Source organism: Lepisosteus platostomus, chromosome 3, assembly GCF_059453375.1.
Source record: "Lepisosteus platostomus isolate fLepPlt1 chromosome 3, fLepPlt1.hap1, whole genome shotgun sequence".
In the NCBI taxonomy this organism is placed as follows: domain Eukaryota; kingdom Metazoa; phylum Chordata; class Actinopteri; order Semionotiformes; family Lepisosteidae; genus Lepisosteus; species Lepisosteus platostomus.
Window position 1 is genome coordinate 69519441 of NC_142613.1, and position 21074 is coordinate 69540514.

The following is a 21074-nucleotide window of genomic DNA, read 5'->3' on the forward strand; positions in this document are numbered from 1 at the left end:
TTTTACTTCAGTATTGTTTGTTATATTGGAGTGTTGCACAAGGCTTGAGTTTTCTAAATCATACAAAAAGAAACAGAGCTAATTACTTATCTCTTTAATAACACGTTTTATATCTTATGTCTCTGCGACACAATTGTTTTTAAATAAAGATTTGTGCAAAGGGCTTTTATATTTTATGGCCAGTTAACTGATTTTATTGACCAAACAAATATATACAGCGCCTTGGAAAAATATTCAGGTTCCTGCACAGATTTCAAAATTTGATAACTGATACTTTAAAGTTTTCAGTGATAACACTGTGTAGTAGCAATTATTTGTCATGTGAACACCCTACTTCACACATTCAAAGCAAAAAACAAAGGTGGTAATATGAAATGAAAATGGAAAAGATAAGACTGAATAAGTATTCAAACAGTTTAGTGTGGCAAAACAAAATTAATTTCCCGGATACCCAAAATTACAACAAACCACATAATTGAGAAATCTCTGTGTGCAATAACAGTGGTTAGGATGATTACAGAATATGTATACCTATTTCTGTAAGGTTCCTTGGTCAGCGAATTTGAGGTAGAGACTTGGCTATGAGGGCCAAGCAGCTTTCAGAACAACTCAACAAAAAAAGTATAAAGGCACAGATTAGCAGAAGGGTACACAAATGATCAGTGTCTGGATATCCCTGTGAGTATAGCCTACTCCGTCAATGAGAAATGCAAGGTGCAGTGTACCACCCAGACAATCCCTAGATCGACCTGTGCCTTCAAACTGAGCACCTGGGCAAGGATCGAACTGGGTAGGCCCGCTACCGTGAGGCCAGTGGCAACGAGTTACAAAGCTCGGTTGCTTAGATGGGGGAAAATGTTGAATCTATGCAAAAACTTTAAAAAACTGCTGTTGTTACAGTAAGTCATCCTTAAGCCACTTCAGAGATCCTGAGCAAGTATGTCAAGTGGAGCAGATGGAAAGTGCACAAAGCCGATGGCAACGTTAGTAGAGACGAACTCAAAAGGTTTTGTGGCTGTAATTGCTAGTATTTACAGTAGTTCACCAGTTCAAATAATTATGCACTCTACACATTTTTTTAGTCTTATGTTTTTACTGACATTCACAATAACCCATCTCATCCTTAAAGTCTTTTTTCCTTCATTTTCTGTTTTTGATTTAGAATTAATTGAGGAGGATTTGAAGAATTTTCTCATTTTGACATTGCACTGTTTTGTGTCAATGGCAGAAGATCCCAATAAAATATATACAGTAGATTCCAAACTGCAGCACAATTGAATGTGAACAATTCCAAGGGGCACAAATACTTTTGATAGCCACTGTGTACCTTTTCATAATTTTACAAAATGTGACACCATATGATGGGTCTGATTGCTTTTGCAAGGCACAGTAAATGGAAATTTGAAACAGTAGTGATATTATCCTGATCTGTAGCCATTAATTGAAGAGGACAGCATATAAAAAAAAAACAACTGATAAACAGTTTAGCAGTAGGTGACACTTTTAAGACCTTGTTTGATCATACAGCAGTTGATATTTTGCATACACTTACAAATCGTGCATACACTTCTTTAGTTTTGGGTTAATTTACCTAATTTTACTCCACTGTGTACACACTTTGAGTTTATTTTAGAACTCACAGTAACTTATTAAAGTAGTTGCAGAACAATTATAGGTCATTTATAGGCATGGAACATGTCTGTGAAAATTTCCTAAATGTAATCCAGACACTTGTGGTGTGTTTACTGGGTTGTGAAGCTTCTTAAAATGCACCAGGAAATGTCTGCTCTAACCATGAATTTTTTAAAGAAAGTCTCCAGCAGTGGAATGTTGGATCTTTTATTTAATATTTAATAACAGTGTACATTTACAATTAAAACCGATGACATGCACAAACTTTGTCAGTGACAAAGATAGAAATCGGTATGCTTATATTGTCAAAGACCTGAGCAATTTCAGTATGCAAAGAAAGGAACAGTAATCATCCACTGACAACTTGAGTTTTTAATTCCCATGTTGAAAGGTCAGCAGTTCCATAATCAATGTGTGTCACATCTGATAATATTTCTCCTACAAAAATGAATATAAAATCAGTAATTCTTTAAGGATTTATCTAGCAGCAAATCGCGTACATTTCTAGATGATGACTTTATCATATAAAAACGGGGATGGGAGGATATGGTGGAGTGTAAACCTGTTTCACCCGGTACTGCCGAATGAAGTGGGCTGCGAAGGACCCAGGGCCTCAGCCGAAAGTGCTCCGCGGTGGGCGAGCTACTGGATGGCACAGGCGCGGAGGTGGCGCGCGTTGGAGGAGCCCAGCATCACCTCGCAGATGGCCTGCATCCACTCCTGCTGCTCGGCCTCGCTGCCGGCTCTCAGGAAGAACGTCCTCTTGCTGTCCTTTGGAGTCACTGTCCAGCTGTACTGGGTGTCCCGGCCATCGCCTGCCCCGATGTGCGCACCAACCATGTTTATAGTCTTGCGGGGTTCCTGGGCGAGAAAACACATTTTATGGTAGGGTGAGATCACCTGTAAGGCCAATGGAGTACGGGAGAGAAAAGGCTCTTTTACCTTCTTTTTAAAATGACTTCACAGGCTCGCCCTCCATTCCGCCTATATTGGAATCGCCGGGACGATGACCTTGTACCCTTGAGTCAAAGGAGTGGAATTGCCTCGTATTTCTTAACTCATGGCACCCGTAGGACCATCAGTGCTTTGATGGGAGGAGCGATGCAGCTCTCCCTGACGACCCTGTGAACTGAGAACACTCTCACTCGTCCCCGGCGGTTTCTGCCACCAGCTCGGTCAACTCAGCCACAGACAGTGAGGCCACAGCCCGCGCTCCACCTGTCCGTGTCTGCATTGAATGCTACGAGCTGTGCTTTCACTAAGTGCCTTTGCTGGTGGAGCTGTCTGTGAGCCCTGATACAGGCATCATTAACCCTAGGGCAAGTCCTTTCAACACATGTATTCTGGCAAGGAAGGAACTGGTCAGACACAGGAATCAGCCAAAATCCCGACACAGCGACTAGTGTTTTCACAGACCACGATGAGCACTTATCCTGTGCAACCAGCTCTCTATCAAAGCCCACAGCCGACGTTTTAAAGAAAGTTATACTAGAAACACTGATATTTGTGTTATAATTTTAGGTTAACGCCTATGGGGCCAGTTAACTTATTTTGATGACGTTTTTGGTTGTAAGCCACGCAAACTTAGTAGGTCACAGTCGATTGCAATCATTATTTTATAATACAGTACCATGTTTAAATGATGATGCATTTTGTATATTAATTTTCTGCCTTAACTCATACGTGTGTTATAAAAGTGCTTAAGAACGAAATGGAATTGGCACAGCAGGGATTAGGGTGAACTGAAGCACATAATACTGACAATAAACCTCTTAAAATCGCAATTCTTTGGTTGATAACAATCCGCGGGTAATTGCAAAGTACAGGGTAATCACCGATGTTTTCAAACACTTACAGAGAGCAATGGTTTTGTCTCAGTGCTTGCCTTTCGGCGTGTTCGTTTAATCCTTTTGCTGGGCGACTGTTTCACCTAGATGAACTCGGATATTCATTATTCAAAATTCAGTTTCTATTGATGTAACCTGTTTCTCAAATAACCTTGAGAAACACAACACACTTCCGCCTGACATCTCATGGGACATTAATGAACGGTAGGCTAGTTTGTGGTATTGTGTCTCTGGCCGCCCTTCATAACCTTAGTAACAAGGGCGAGAGAGCCAACCAATGAATGGTAAATACCCGCAGTATTGCACAAATTAATATACAGGGTTCATATCTTTTATTGGTCATTGTGGTGGGGACTGATTAAATGTTTCAGCTTCAGTTACAAGCGCGTGCTGAAATAATGGCTTGCCCTGTTGTCTTGGAAACGCCAGCGAGTCGCTCTCGCGCAGGGCTGCCTTCCAGGGCCACTGTAAAGCGATCCCACCGTCTGACTGTGTGCCTTACCTCCTCATTATCCCCATACAAGAGCTCGGTTTCTTTCAACACAAACCACGCAGGCTTCCAACGGTGGGTAAACTGGGTCCGCTTAGATAACCATCCCTTCTTAACCCGTATTGTTCCGTTTGTGTTTTCGGCTACACCATTAGAGGTCGCAGGCACTACAGCCATGGCTGGCAAGAGCGTTGCTCGCACATAACGGAAAAGTTGTCTGCGAGGAGCATGCGCAGTGCGCTGCACAGGACCCCCCCCCCCCATCTTGCGCTGCTCGCCGGGATATGTAGTTTATTTCTCTAGAATTGCTGCTCCGCCTGGCTAAAGAAGCGGGGTCATGGAACTCCAACTCCCAGAGACGCTTGCGTGGTCTTTTCTAACTGGAGGGGGGAGAAAGTCACAGCTGGAGGGATAATAAGATGCGCATGAACTAGCGAACTGCCTGTGGAAAAAAAAAAAGAAAGTTTTTAAAGCGGGGTGAAGTTTAACGTACGACCTCTATGCTCGGTTTTATTTTCTTGTACGAGCGCATCTTAGCAGGTGGAGAACTGGGGGATCATTTTTGAGAAGTCTTAAAAAAAATATCGCTGAGAATGAAGTCTCCTAATTTCGTTTTCTGAGGGTTGCTGGAATTCAGAGTTTCTGCAGCAGCAGTCTTGCCAAGGAAACAAACCGCCCTTTGGAGAGAGGTAATGTTAGTTCTTAAAGCGGTGCTCCCTTTGGTAACTAATCTAGTCCGTTCATTATTCGTGTGCCAGAGCCCTGGCCTTTGTATGCGTGTGCGCTGCATGTAGGAAAATGCATTTTAACAATTAATTGAGTATTATTACCGAGGAGGTTTGATGTGTGTCAGCTATCCAGTTGGAAGTGGGAGGGTCCAGATGTGGCACCGGGTCTCCAGATGTGAGATGCCGAGTAACTTTGCGCACAGAATTTGACTACAGCAAGTTCTTCTGCTGCTGGTAACCAAACGTCTTACTACTGTATTAACGGTTTTTTGAAGACGAGTTGTGTTTTTTGTTTGGAAAGCGAAAACAACTTCCTAACTAAACAATACCTTAACTACATGATACCATTCCGTCTTTTTATTACTACACTATTGTCGTGAAACAAGGGGGAAAACGTGGTTGAACTAGCTTTTGCTTAGTTGATGGATAAATGCTACGTTAATTGTCTTTCTTTTTGTTTAAACCTTGCACCATTCAAACGTTTATGTTTATTTTAGTGAAAAATGTAGCAACACCCCATTTTCTATATATAATTTTTGAGTACGTTTACAATATCTGGGCAAACTTGATTTGTTAATTTGAGATCCCAAACTTAAAATCCAACTACATGCAGTGGATATTGAACGCCTTTTACTCTTCAAAAACGAATCTTACAACACGGGTTAAGACTTACAATAAAGAACTATTTTGTTTTAAAAAATGCAAGCCGTATAAACCAGATATTTAAAATAATATCTGTGACTTGAATCACCTGGTTTAACAAAACTTGTAAAGTTAAAGCTATAGATCTCAAAATAAAAACATCTAGCGAGATTCATGCAGAGAAAAAAGATTGCTACACCGCAACAGCACGAAAGTTTGGGGTTGTATTCAGCAGATCCCATCGCCACGGATTTAAATGATCACACATTCAAAACGAGAACAATCTGAGCTGCACCATCATATGGTTAATATTTATCTGACCATTTACGAGTTCTTTGTTGTCTAAATTGTTGGGAGGGGGGCAAACAGCGAAAACCAAACCAAACCACTTCTTAACTTCTTGGTATTCATATTGTGAAAACGGTGCTCATCCCTGTAGCAAATTTCGATATAGAAATGGAGATCGAATGCGAAGTTTAAGGCATCTTCTAATGGCAGCTTCGTATTGTACAGGAAAGGCTTCATAAACTCGACAGCCCGTGTTATTTGCAGTTCTTTTAAAACGACAGTCCGTCCAAGTGGCTTTCGCGCCTGGAACCATTGCGGAGACAACGCGCACATTCTCCCAACTCCCAATTAACGAAATTTCCCCTCGTCTCCTGTCTCTTTCTCTGTGTCTCTGGGCTATTTGTTGGTAGGTTTCCGGTGGTGACAGCAGGCTGCAGCTGTACGGGGCGAGAACGACCGTCCTCTGAAAGGAGAAGGTTCCCCCCCCCCATGTCATTGAAAGAAAGGCGTAGCTCTAAAAGCAACGGCGTTTCAGAGGAGGGATTCGCCTCGACAGGTTTTTTTGGGGGGTGGGGGGGGAGGAAAACTTTGTCTTCCCTCTCGTGAGCGTGTCGGGAAGGGCTCCCTCGGACGCTCGCCTGAGCCCCCTCCGAGAAGCGAGAGGATGACGGGCCGCCGCCGCTGACTCACCCCGCCTTGTCCGGCACCCTTCCTGGGCAGCGGTACGACTTGACATCCCAGCCCGGGACCCCCGTTGTGTGCTCCCCCGAATAACCTGGGGCCTTGGAGGACCACAGCCGAAAATGTGTTGCTGCGCGGGAAAGCGGCGCTGTTGATCGGTCCCGTCTACACCAGTTTGTTTCTTTGACACCCACCACCCCCCACCCCACAAAAGTTGCCTTCACTTAACCAACATCTTCAGTAACCCGACAAAGAGATCATGGTACCACAGCCCAGCTCTTTCTGTTGAAGTTCGAGGGGGTGGGGTGGGGGCTTTCGCCTTTTCTTGATCATCATTACGACCTGCAACATACTTTTTTTTTTTACACGGTAATCATCTCAAAATTAAAAAAAAAAAGACCATCCAATGTCTGCCTGCAGCAGCTCATCTCCTCCATCCTTGCCAAAGTCATACCCACACTCTCAACACCCGTCTGCTCCACCGACTCCTTCGCCGTCGCCCAGCCCACCGGCGGGGCTCTACAGCCGCCTGTCCAACGGGAGCCTCAGCGCCCCAAGTCCCACGAACTCCCGGGGCTCCTTCCACGGGGTGTCCTTCCTCCTCCAGATCGGACTGACCAGGGAGACGGTCACGCTGGAAGCCCACGACCTCTCCATTTCCGCGGTGAAAGACCTCGTCTGCTCTATCGTGGACCAGAAGGTAATTCTGCTACTTTATCATCCTCAAAACCATCGCCCCCACTTTTATTTTTAATTTTTAAAAAGAAACACCTGTTTTAGGAATTTAATTGCAGTCAGCGTTTTTATTCGATTACCTGAGCTCTGGGGGATTTGTTATTTTTTTTGCCTGTCCTAAAAAAAATACAGATGGACAATTTATTCTTTTCTGTGCAGCAGGTAAGTTGTTTAACTCATATTCCTTCTCTTGATGGGACTGCTGCTGGATGTTGGTAGCGTCCGCAGTATCTTGAAGGACAGTACCTGGAGTCCTGTGTCTGTACAGAAACTCCTGGATGTGTTGGGGTACTGTTTTCACTGTCAAATATCTTTTCAGGAAAAATGAATGTGACGTTTCTAGAATTATGTGATCGATATCCTATTATGCATTTAGCGATTTTCATCTGAATGCTTATGTGAAACTTAAGAGTTTTGTGTCCACTGGCTTTATAAATTATGATTGTATACCGTGAAATGTTACCCATTATTTTATTTTAGGCTACCCTTTCACATTGTACACTTGGCAGTCGTGGTAGATTCACCAACAATAAAGACAGGTGATAGTGCATAGAAAAATGTCTTGACATTGTTTAACAGAACAATGTATGGATATTACCACAACCTCTTCCATTGTTAAGAACAATGTTAGCAATTTTTCCATTTGTATAAAATCTCTGAAACTTTGTGGACAAAAATAGGGGCTTGTCTTTAAAACCAATGGTCTTCCCTTTCTCTGAGATCAAGAAAACACTTAAAGATTGTTTGCTGTTACCTGGAAGCCCACATGGACTTAGTTTAAACTTTTTGTGATGGCTAGAACTGTATTTTCTGTCCTTCATCGCGTTCTTTCACCCTGTTTTACAGACAGGCTTTTACGGAACTGGTCTGCCTCCATGCTTGTCTTCTCTTGAGGCTGTGGTTTATAAACCGTACACAAAGCCTGGATTTTCCTGTGGTTCCCATTCATTCAGCAGCAGCTTTCTTTATGTTTGTTGTTTGACCATTCTTTTCAGTGCTTCAGCCAGTGTAACGGTAGGCCTTATTTAGTTTGTCACACTGTTTGGCGGCGGCGTTTTCCTTTCTCGAAGGAAAGGTTAAATGCTAGTGTTGCCTGTGTTGTTCGTTTTGAAGTAAGTAAAGGAAAGGGCCATTTAGAAGGCGAAGTCTGTGCACTCCTAAAACTTGTATTCTGATCATATTTTTATAGAAAACTCGTGAAACTGGAGTTCTCCTGTAAGTGTTGTGTCCCTCCCTCACATTTGATGTACAGATGTTCTGCAGCACATAGCCCCGATGTACACTACCACCTCCTTCAATTAAAGACCGCTGTGTAAGGGTCCTCATATTCCTTTCTGTCTTTTGTTTTTATTTTTGTTTCAATTATTCTATGACAGCGGCACAGTTTATACTTTGATCCCTAGGAGGGCAGTGGTTGTTTTGCCAGAGAAAGGGCATTATCTCCGCAAAATAATTAGTTCAAAAGATTTTTGTTCCTGAAGCAGGTCGTGGGCGCGCTCGTGTAGTTATTCCAGTGGTGTCCAACACACTGGCATTCTGAAAAGATTACTTTGTTTTTTTATTGCGCCATAACCGTGATGGAAGAGAATGTTTTTGAAAAAGACAGGAGGACGTTGTGCGATGAAAGAAAAGGAAAACGAGCTGAACTCTGACACGAGTGGTTTGAAAGGCAGATGCTTGTGGTTTTCGTATTTTTGTGTTTTCTTTGCCTTTATTTTTCTGTGAGCAGACACCTGTATCTTCTACTCTGACTCGTGCAATGCAAAAAAAAAAAGTCTTCAAGTAAGGTCCTCAAACATGCAGAGCTCTGATATAGACTTTGCACAGAAGAGTATAAACATCAGGCACAGCTGTTTCTTTCAGGCTGGATCAGCAGTTAGTTCTCCTGTTTACTTGTCGGACAGGAAAATAAGGAAGCTTATGATGTCACTCTTTACTTCTGCCTCATTTGCAAACTAGACTGGTGTTTCTAGGAAATACTGCATTGGTTTGGATTTTGCATGTCTTTTTGATATATGTCTGCAAATGCAATTTATTTTAACTAGGAAATGAATGCAAACTGATATTTGAGTCAGTTAGGGTACTTTAAACAGGCTTAACAAAATGAAATCTGATTTGCAGCTTTTGATACAAAGTATTAGAAAGAACACAAAGCTGAACTGTCTTAGTTTTATTGAAGTTTTATCTATAGAAGTTTTCTTCTAGGATGGCTGGTAGTCTGAAACAAAAGGCTCTCACTAAACTTGAATTTTAGAAAAAGGTTTTAAGCATTTTTAAAAATGCATTTTCTGAAGCTTTGTTTTTAATTATTCTTATACTGTTTTTATAGTATTCAATGTAATTTTTTTGGGGAGTAAATTTGATGATCTCTTTAAGCTTTTATGTTTACTGTGTATAACGAATAGATCCAAACTAAGTAGAAGACAATCAAGTACAGGGTTTGTCAGAAAAAACTTTTTTTTTTAATTACAGAGGAAAATTACTCTTCAGTTATGTAGGAGTCATTTGAGATAATATCCTTTAGTAATTCATCAGGCCTTATTTTGAAGTGAAATAGGATTTGTAGAACATACTACATTTGTGGTCACACCAATCCTCAGAGTATGCAATTTTGAACCGTGAAAGGTTACATCAGGCTTTTATGGAGCTTAGATACAATCAACCCATATGTTGGAGTCACACAGCTGCCATTCTTTTTATTCAAAGTACTGTATTTAAACATAAAAGTGTATAATTTTTAAAATGCTTGCTAAAGACAATGGGAAACACTATGGTAGCTTCAGTGCTTGTTCAATTTGTAATCATGCTTTTTTTTATTGAGGTCGAAGAGTAGTGTTTAAAATTGGACGGGGAATTGTTCTGATGCTTAGTTTAGGAAAGGCTTCATTGCAAGATGACATTCCTGGCCTTTTCCCTCACTCTATTCCAGTGTGTTTTTTCAGTACTGATCGCTGGAGGTGGAGAAAAGCATGTTCTTGATGCTCTGAATCATAGAATGTTCCTGTCTGTTTTTATACATGAATGTCTTTGCTGTTTGTTTACATGTCATTATTCAGAATATGCTGCCATGTTGTTACATGCACAAATGAGTGCAGTGCTTTGCAGGAATACACAGTTTCTTGTGATCAGTGTGTTTTGGATTGTTAGAAACTTTTTCGCATGATTTGTGATTGGTACTGAAATCAAAGCATAGACTAGAAACCAAGAAAAATGCAGGGAATCACATCTTGTACCTTAAGAGTTTTAAATGCACTCCTTTGTGTTTTTACTGATGACTGATAAATTTAACATGCTGAAAGAGTGAAAGGTCCAGATCCTGTGCCTCTTGTTGAAAGTTACCACTGATGATCTTACTCCATGATGTGTGTACAGTACATTTACACTCTAAACTGTCCCCTTCCAGTGACAATTTCCATGATTTTACATTTTGATTTAAATACAAACTGGTACACTTGCGTAAACTGTTGCAGGTGCTTAATGGAAACAGTCAGGCTGTAAAGATAAATGTTGAGTTTCATTGAAATAGTGATTTGAATATAATTATTGGTCATCCTGATGAAGGATCACTGTTTTTAAATGACAGTTAAGTGTTTGCCCAGCATTATTTTTACTGTTCGTACCAAATCTAATTTAACGGAAATATCTTAAATTGATGTAAGCAATCTTTTATAACCCTAAATTACACAGCTTTTAAGGATAGGTGTCTAACATTGAGTTTTATATCTGGAAAATACCATTTACATTCGAATGTTAGCATATACAAGGTATTGGCCTTTCCACTATGCCTTGTTAACACAAGGCAAGAAAAACAAAACATTTCACACAGAGAAAGGGAGATTTGGCAAGAAAAGTAACACACGAATTCTGAGGGTGACAGTGAACATGGAGACTTGCAGGCTGAATATGGTTTCCAGAGGTATTTAACTTTTTGCAACATCTTTTCAGAAATCAGTTTAATAAAAGAAGTTTGCTTTGGCTGCAAATCTTTTCGGTAATTTAATGATCTTTCAGCATGATTGCAACTTTTTAGAAGGTTTTAGAAGACGGACAACTTGTTACAGGATTACTTTTGAAGGCACCTAAAAGTGTCATTACTGTGTAAAGGCAGAAAATGTAACAGATAACAGCTAGCTATCCATTTGATTATAAGCATTCAGACTTCTTCTTTCAGATGGATTTAGTCCCTTTTATCTCTTATAAATATTGTATATTAAATTAAATGGTAGGTTAATTAACAAGCATCTTGACAGACCCCGCAATAAATTCGGGAATGTCCGATACATGTTTTATTATAAATACCTAGAGCAGTTTTTGCTTTTTGTGTTTGTAAATCATAATAATTTAGTCATCTAGTCTGCTTGACATGGTTTTGGGACCTTGAAAACGTTCTAATAAACAATTACGTTGTTTCTTTCCTGTAACGGACATCAAAGCATCTGAAGAGGAGGTAAAGAAATTAGAAAGTTTGTAAATATTTTTTCTCTAAGATCAAAACAGTATTAGTTTTCAAGTAGGATTCCAGTTTGTAATTGTTTCTAGGTGCTTTAAAGAGTTGGTTCTTTATACAAAAACAGCTTTCTCTTTTTGCCAAGGAATTCTTTACCTTGCTTTAACAGAGATTGACATACTTTAATGGGCATGGTACTGCAGATAAAATCTAGACGCACATTATTTATACAGTGTAAACTACATCTAGAAACTTGGCTTTGACTATACGGTTGCCTTCAGCCTGCTGCCAGTCTAGGCTTTATCACACTGTAGTGCACTTGACTTAATTTACTCTGGCTTAACAGTCCTGAGCATGTCAAAGGAGTGAAGCAGAGAGCTCGGGCATCGTTGGCAAAAAATGAATGAAGATTATAGCTGCATTATATGTACAGTAGGAACAACCCTGCTGGTAGTTGTTGTTGATGAGGGGCAACCTTGCTTCAGCAGGCCACTGCACACCAGCTATAATGTGTACACTAATGTCACTGGCTGTGATTCTCTCTCTTTTAAATACTGTGTTTTTGACAAAGATCTTTGTAGGTTTTTGTTGGCTGTTGTAGTTCCAGGAGGAGGTCTGGAACTACATTTCCCAGAAATCTTATCCGGGGGGGGGGGTCAAAGGTTAAGTGTTATAGGGAAACGAACATCAAAGTGCAATTGAGGATTTCTGCAGGTATATGGATCTTGAGATGGTTGGTGGCACCTTAATGAATGCAGAGAAACTGTGAAAACCAGTACACAACTCTTAAAAACTATATTAACGCTTAATATCTTGACTAATAAACAGCAAGGTACAGGGCAAATTAGTGCATGGTGTTGAGGAATACAAACTTGTTAGTTTTAAAAAGTATTGTTTGGACTGGTGTAATAAATTATTTATAATTAGACCAAAATTGCCAAGCTCACATGGCCTACTGCATGTTATATTACGTAATAATAATTTGTGATAAAGTGTTGCACATGTGGTATATCATAAAAGAAAACCACATTATACACTATGCCAGAAACACAAGTATGGTGTTGAAAAAGATAATTCTGCTAATTTGATCACACCCAAGATATGCAAAATGCCCCATATATCTTTCTCCTTTTTAAAAAAATATTTCCATTACGTTTAGGGCAAAAAAACTCTCCTGATGTATTGGCATCAAGAGTCATCACATTATTCGCATTATTTACAGTGGTACTTCAGTAAAGTTCAAACTGTCAGTCAGTTCAACAGTATCAGGAGCGCAGTCCTCACTGAACTGAATAATAGAATAATATAATTCCTCATTTCTACAACTTTCAAAAACATATACTAAATGGTCACCTTATCATAGTGACTGCTCAGTACTGCACATCATATTTACAGATTTATACCTAATATTAAAAGAAACTCTTCACTCAATTTCTGCAGGTATGGTTATAGCACCATAAAGCATACAGATTCTAATACAGATATTGATTCAGTATTTTTGGTTTGATTTTAAGAAATCAAACTGACTCAAGTGTTGTAGAAGCACTGAATCTTCTCAATTGAATGGGAGAGCTGATTGGGTGCATGTGATGATGTAAGAACCTGTTGAGTGTCAAACCTGATGGGGGGGATACATGAAAAGGAACCTGTGTGGCTCTGCTTTTCAAGAGAGCAATGCTTTGCGTCGGTATGTTGGAGGCTGGAATAAGTCAGTGCACTGTCGTTTGCCATCTTGGGTGTACCCGACCGGCATGGTCCAGCCAAACAGCCCATCGATGACAGGCCATGGGCTGGGATACTGTGATTTTACAATGGCTCTCCTCTGTGAAACGGACACATAATCATCTGAGGGCTGGGCAGGAGTGTGTGATCATGACTGCACTCCACTTGTAATGACAATCTGTCCAGCTCTGCATTGATCATGTTCTCTGACCTCGCATCCTGTAGGCTCATCCTGACGTGGGAACAGGACAATGCATGTCCCATTGCTGGTGTAATGATTTGTGTGTTTTGTGCAAGATGAAAAGGTGACGGTTATTATGCACTGTTAATGCTGTATTCGCCAGACCTGAGCACCATTGAACTAAAGGTTTTGGCTAGGCTCACTGACCTTTCAACAGGCATATGCTTATCCAGGCTGCATGAGAGGAATGGGGCAAAAGCCTGCAAATCTTGGTGCAAAATAGGTGTCGCTAATGCACCAACGTATGGCTTCCAAGAGTGGCCACATACGCTGGTGCCCATGCCTGTTGGTTGAAAAATGTTAATGAGCATAATAAGTTTGCTTTTGTCATTTCTGTTCAATGGCATACCAGTGCACATGCAACTAGAAATGCTGCCTTTTTAGATTTTAAGGGCAGCAAACAATCCAGGAAAATTATATCCTCTTTCGTATTTGTCTTTGCAGTTATGGTACTGGGTTTTAGAAATGCTAGTTTATATTATGATATGTCCTAGCTGCAGAGCAGTGCAGACAATGCGCAAACGATGTCATGCATATTATCTTCCCACACGTTGAATGTGAATTATTTGTACGCATGCATGGAAAACAGAATCCTCTGTGTGACATTTAATGTTTCTAATGTGTCCTAGATACGAGAGAAGAATTAAAATGCTCAAAATTGTGACCTGTCATTGCTGTGCATGCAGAGGAGTTTGGACAATGAGCGAGTCATACATGATAACCAATAAATCATGCATGGTAATATACATCATACATATCTGTCTGTACGTGGAAACAAACAATGTGTTGCTTGTCCTGAAATTTAATAGATCTTACCTGGGGACCCCCCAGCCTTTGCCACTGGACTGGGCACTGGCTGAAACAGTTCCAAATTTTATTGAACGCAACAGAAAATAAATAAAGTGTAACCACTGAGTAAGTGAATTTCATTTTTCACTCGGATCACCTCCCTTGTGCTTTCTTATTTAGTCAGGTGTAGTGGCTGAGGACACGTTTTTGCAAAGACTAGACTGAATTAAACTGAATTCAGTCTTGTCTGAATGTCATATGAGTACTCCACTTCTTAAAACAATTATCCCATTTCTCATTGACCTTTTCCGTGACTGTCGTTCCTCTTTCCCAGAGGCTTCAGACTCCCGTGGTGGAGAGCCCAAATCCAGCAGGTTATGTCGATCAGCATTAAATCGACTTTTAAAGACTTGGAAGAAGTGAATGGTAATCAATGAAGCAGGTTAATTGACGGCCAGAATGTTATAATAATATCCTGCTGCCTTTGTGGACTGGAGACTTCTTTAATGAAGCTGTATCAAAATACACCCTGTCAGCAGCCCTCTCCCATGTATTATTACAGAGGAACTAAGCACTTACTGTAAGTGTTTTGAATATAGGTCACTTAGGATATATGCCAATTAACTGTATGTAACATTTCAGCTGGAGTGAAAAAAAAATAGAAATCTACCCAGCAGGTTAGCTTACTTGAAACCTTTAAATGTTTTTTCATAACTTAGCAGTTAAGTTATGAAAAGCATTTAAGGGTTTCAAGAAAGACAAGTACAGCTGTTAAAAAAAGTAAACCGGGACATGGAAAAAAATACAAATGTCTCTACAGACATACAAACAGCTTCCTCTTATTTTTTTTTAACAATGGCTATGAAAAGCAAAAAGAGTTGCCTGAAGGTGCAGCACAGTTTTGTGTTACTGCAGTGACTTCCTGAAGGTGTTGCACTAAGGTGTTTTAATTGAACCATTTTGGTCAGACATTGAAACAATTGGCACTTATTCTCATGACAGAAATTGTGGGATTCAGGTGCAGTCATAATTTTTGAAGGAATAAATATATTTATACTGTTTTTGAAAGTTTTTCAGCCATGACTATTCAAACTAAATTCATGCAGATTTGTCGCCTTTCTGCATGGTGGTTATACTGTATAAATGGTGTTGTGAGATTGGACGTTTTTCTGAAAGGGTATGACTTTTCTTGGTTTTAGTTTTCTGATACACCCACTCCTCGACTTCTATAAAGATTATGCTCCGCAAGACTTTATGAAACCCAAGTTTCACCTTGCTAGTAGTAACTCGATCTTAGCAGTTGCATGTATAGAGATGTATAGAGACGTTACACACATCTTATTCATTGTGTTTATAAACAGCAAGGTTTTGCTTAAAGAAGAAAAAGTTTTAAAACCATATTATTACCTCAAATATCGAATAGCTCTTATACAGCAATAATAAACTAAACAGTGGTGAGACAGAGAATTGAAAGAAAGATAAGACACTGAAGACGCTGCACACATGCGTGATAACAAAGCAAGGCTGAGTATATTGTTGTCCTGGCAGTCACCGCTTTGCCCTTAGTTCATCTGTGGAAGGAACTCTCTGCACGCCATGCTCCTCAAGCATGTAACCCACTTTCTGTAACTCAAGAAGCTGTTATACCAATGGAAGGTTTTTGTGTTAAGTCAGATTGTATGCGTGTTGAGTGTTGCGTGTTGCGTGTCCCAGAGAGGGAGTGTATTCTATAAACATTACATGAAGGTGACAAACTCCTTGATGATAGGAGTCAAGAGTTCATTCTGCTGAGAAGTCTTGTTGAATCACTTCTGGAAGAATTTGAGCTGCTTTGGGTTCCCGTCCAGATCCACATAACTGTTTGCGTAAAGCTGTAACTTGTTCTCAGCTCAGTATTCACATCTGTCAAGTCTGCAGTTACTGTACCGTACGTCCCTGAATCGGGGAGCCTAGGAAATGAAGAGTAACGTTTAAAGGGAATACAGAATGTAAGGGGGGAACTCATTCATTCCTTCATTTCTGGGATTGCCCGTTGGATTTTTTTGTTTTCTGGGGCACAAAAGACATGGGCCCAGCACCACTCTCCCCATCGACGCTCTCGGGGGGGCTCGCAGTGTGAAAAACGCTGGCCACGACAAGTACGTGTCTTGACCTTGCGGCTTCTCCTTCCTCAGTTCCCCCCCAGCCAGCACTGCTGTGAAGGTGGTAGTGGGGAAACTGGAGTTTATTAACAGCAAGGAGTTCCATGATTGGGGGATGCCAAAAAAAAAAACGGTTGCCATTTTTTTCCAATGAAGCAATCTTTTTTGGTTCCAGTAATGTACCTAATGTGCAGTCCAACTACATCTATTGAATTCTAATACACCCCATTGTGTCAACCACACCACATTGTGTTCTTGATGCGCTGCATATTTGCCCAACTTTGTGTGATTTTGGCATCTAGGACATAAAACAAAATTTGATCAGTGCCGGGAGGGATCATAAATATAGATTACTAGTACAGACTTGGAATGCAAACAGTTTCTGGGGGGAGGTTTAGTATACAGAATATCCGGTTGCAGATATTCAGAGTTTGCTGGTTAATAAGACGCTGATTTTGGGTAATTCAAGCAGTGGCAGAAGCTGAACATGACAAAACGGGGGTTTGCTGGCTCCTGCTCCACACACATTTGCACAGCGCTTTCTTACAATTCTTACTCTCTGTACATCTTTTACCACAACAGATTGCCCAGCAGCAGCCAGCGTATTAGCCAAGTGCATTGCTTTAACAGCAAACACAATTCTGTGAGTATACACGAAATTTGACCGATTTCGAAGAAAGATCTTATCGTCTCAAAAGTCATCCCCGTCACCGAAGAGCCCTCAAAATAAAGAAGCTCATATTCCTGGGTATACACTGCCTACAAATGGAAAGGGCGTGAGAGAAAGCCGCTGCTGCAGTTTCCTTCTCTGGCGTTGGTAACGCTTCCTGTGTGGCGCCCGTGACCGATCGATGGCTCCCCCCGAGGCAGCAGGCCGTGCGACCTGCAAGGTTCCAGTCCGTACCTGAGCCCACGGGGGGACGCTCGCTGGCCCACACAAACTGCGGGCCGCCTACGGGCAGCGGCGGGGAGCGCTCGTGGCAGGGCTGAAGAGGGGTGGGAGTTTTTTAGAGGAGGAGGGGAAGAGTCCCTTGGGTGCACGGAGCCTGGGAGGGAAATCCCCCTCCTCAACTCCCGCCTGTCCCATATCCTGGACTGCCGCCCGCCACAGAAGAACAGCGTCTGAAGTGGTTAAAAGAGGCTTTTTTCTCAATGGCGGTACGCTTTCTAAATGACGGGCAGTCAGAGCTCTGCATGTACCGTACACTTGCTTTTTGTAGGCTCATGGGCTGCTTGCAGTTTCTAAAGCAGGTGTTTGATGTCTGCAGGACTGTTTTGATCGTTGCTGCGGTTCATTGTTCACGTGGAGGATGCAGGTCAACGTGAATGTGACAAGATGAAAAAATGACTTCCGATTCAAATTTATATTCCCCTTCCCAAAATTGATACTGAGTTTTATTGTTAAGTTCCTGTGGATTTTTGTTTTTAAATTTTGTTGGGAACTGTGAGCATCTCAGTACAGCAATAATGCTACTTGAGTACTGTTGGTGTACAGAGTGCAATGGTTCAGTACATTAACGTTAACTGGGAAGACCCAAGTTTAGTACGTAAAATCTAATTTTAAGGATCGCTGGATATTTAAAATGAATTTTCTTCTAATTCACTTCTAACTAGAAGGATAAACTAGTGAATGAGACTTGGCTGTTATACAGCTGCCTCTCTGTTAGAGTGCAGGAGGAAGAGGATCTTGTAACCAGGCTGATACAGTAGGTGTTGGGAGTATCGTGATGGAGACGGCTCACTACAATCCCTAGAGAACACAGAGTGCATGCTTCTCATGTTTATAGTAACCTGTAGGTTTCCTGTTAAAATCATTGAACAATATTTTTGGTTTAATTGCCCTACAGTATTTAAGCTATTTTAAACAGTCCTGTTGCAGAGCTGGCCCAATCACTAGCTGTTTCACATCCTTTTAACGTTTTATCTGTAGCATCTCGTATGCAATCTCAAGGTCATTTTAGCAGTTGCTGATAGTATCATGTGTGTCAAGGGTATGGTAGCTGCTCCATTAATGTTAACACCTTCTGTTTTTATCTAAAGTTTGTTTTGCAAAGTTCTGTTACACAGTTCAGAATTGTTCCTAAATGTGAAAATGTGCTATCTTTTTATATGGTTTTAAATCTGCAACCCAGAAGGGAAACATTTTTCAAAAGCAACATTGGGAATAGAAGAAGTTGGGGAGAAATATAGCCCAAACATTGTGTTTGCTATCACAAGACCTTTACTTGCTAAACTTTACTTAAATGATTGCAGGAGTATGGTACCCTTGTACCCTACCCCTGCTTTTGTTCCTTGGCTTCTTTCAGGAAATGGCCAGATGCAATCCTTGGATCATTTAGCTTCCATTAAACAGGCTAGCTGGGCTGAATGACCTTGTCTAATCTGTAACTTCTTATTTTCCTGTGAAAACTGGGAGTCATTTATCACTTTTCTGCTTACAGAGTACTGTTTTCAGTATGCAGTTTTGTCCTAGGAGTTCTTTTTTTCCCCCAACTTGAGTTATTAGCCCGGGCATTCCATTCCATTGTCAAGATTCAACATTTTAATGGGCCCTGGGTTTTGTTATGGGCCTGTTCATTTTCCCTTTTATTAAGGAAAGAACCACTGCACAAGAAGGGGTTCATACAACTTATGAAGTACCCTAGTTTAAAAGGCGTTTCTTACCAAAAGAAAGTTGACTGAACAACAATGTTGAGGGTTTGTGTTTTTGTCAAGCTCCTCAATTAACAAAGTAATTCCATCCCATCATGCTTTACGAAACAAAGCACAAAAAACGTTTTATGAAGTCAAAGCAAGTGGACAGATTGAATTAATAATTTAAAGTACCTCACTTGTGTACTTTCAGTTCAGTTTCTGTCAAGGTCACATTCCTGCACCCCGCTGTAATGTTTTTACTTCATGTGGTCTGCTGATGTTCACTTACTAGTTATCTCGGGTTCTGGTTCACAGAGCAGAAAATCGGATTGCAATTGATATTTGCTGGGATCTTGTAATGCATTGGCACACAAGCAAGAATTCAAAATAAATGCAACAGCTTAGACTCTGGAAAAGACCCAGGCTTATGTGCTAGTATATGGTGAAAAACCGATGGCCTGAAGAATGTGTGCACAAAGATTAATTCCATTCTTTAATGCTTCAAAGCCCTTGGCTTCATCAATTTTATAGTGCTTTTCTCCCTTTTTTATGCACATTCAATATTTACCTTAAACGCTCTTCAGTATTTACCTTAAAATGTATAGGTTGGATGCTCATTGATAGGGAATTTCCTTTCGTCTCCATGGAGGTGAAAAGCAGTATCCCCTGATGTGTTTTCTTTAAAGCTGAAGTTTTTAGGCGTGAGTTTGGTAGTTGTTGAAAGAGTGCTATTATTCTTCTGATTTCATGAAAAGGGGGGAGATGCACTTGGAAATTCTCAAGTAAGGTGTGCAAAGCAACGCTCGCTTTGAAAGGAGTTTGACTTTCAGAGCTGCAGGAATTATAATTCCAGTTCGCAAATTCATGTGCAATGAGTGTAAAAATACTTGGGTTGTTCATATTAGGCTTTGTACTGATTGAGTATTTAATTCAAATGAGTACATATTAAAAGGTTGCCCATCCCACGAAAAAAAATTATAACTCTATTGCATCTCATCTTTCTTTAATGTTTAGAGTTATGCAAAGTTGCGCAATTGTGCAAAATTAAGTGTTTTAATTGACACCTTTAATACAAACTGTGTACAGTCATGAATTATAAAATTCAAAGCATGGACAGTATTATAGATTCAATATAGTGGATATATACATTGTTCATCATTATAACAAGGTGAAATTTGTCTGTCATTCTGATTTGTTTATAATTTGAATACCTTATCCTTAACTGTTTGTAAAACACCATCTTGGGTTAGAAAATTATTAATAAAAATCAAAGAACCAAACTAGTGTTCTCCTCGAGTTGGGTTGAGACTACTTCCTCCTCCTTTCATTTGGAATGCACTCTGCTGTGAAACATATTCAAGATTTCAGACCAAACGTCTGTGCCTTCTGGACTCCTGTCAGAATAATCCACTCTTAATGAAGAAAAGTGTGCAGCTCTCTGATTACAAGTTAAAAAATGTATTTTCAAACTGTAAACCTTCCTGATAAAGAAAGGTGTATTATTGCTCATGGGAAGTTCTTCATTTTAGAACATAAAATTCAAAATGTTGTTTTTAGACATAATTTGCCACAGTCCATTTTTGCCATTGTGTTTTTCTGACATAAGAGATGGTCTCATATCCCTCTATCATCTGCCTTTTCGGTAGATATAATTATGATAGATGTGAGTTGGTTGTGTACTGTTTTATACATACCAGATATCGTCTGCACTATTTAGCCTGTTTTAAGCATTTGGCAATTTATAGCCTTTTATAGTGGAGGCGATTATACAACATACTGAACTTTTTGCTTGTTTGTGTCTTAAGAAACACTACTTGTTGCTTGTGTAATGTGCAGATACTGTTGGCGTGCAGATTCTTAATTAGGCAGGGGAAAATCATCATCACATTCCAACAGAATGTGTTAAGCTTTTTGTGTTCGAGTCCCAAGACAAATGTTCAATTGCATAATATACCAAAACCTGCTTACATGTAATTGATATAAGGCTGGGTTGCAGGATTCTGATCTGTTGCGGACAGCACTCCTTATGCACAATTCACTGCTTTCTGGATGGCATA

The 21074-nt window shown here is 40.4% G+C and overlaps 2 protein-coding genes across 3 annotated transcripts in view; one reads left to right on the forward strand and one right to left on the reverse strand.

The window, feature by feature from the left end:
• Window positions 1–1823: 1823 nt before the first annotated feature.
• LOC148675358 (uncharacterized) lies at window positions 1824–4344 on the reverse strand. The gene is made up of 2 exons (XM_088626628.1): window positions 3982–4344; window positions 1824–2493 (listed from the first exon to the last, which is right to left on the reverse strand). Exons 1-2 carry the CDS (start codon window positions 4231–4233, stop codon window positions 2275–2277), a joined length of 471 nt encoding a protein of 156 aa, XP_088482754.1. The 5' UTR covers window positions 4234–4344; the 3' UTR covers window positions 1824–2274.
• Window positions 4345–4383: 39 nt separating this feature from the next.
• The window catches only part of prkd3 (protein kinase D3), a 104409-nt gene continuing 87718 nt past the window's right edge, over window positions 4384–21074 (forward strand). For both annotated transcript variants that reach the window (XM_088626622.1, XM_088626623.1), the window contains exons 1-2: window positions 4384–4658; window positions 6038–7008. In XM_088626622.1, coding sequence (XP_088482748.1) covers window positions 6715–7008 — 294 coding nt within the window. In that variant the 5' untranslated portion in view covers window positions 4384–4658; window positions 6038–6714. The remainder of the gene's footprint in view (window positions 4659–6037; window positions 7009–21074) is intronic.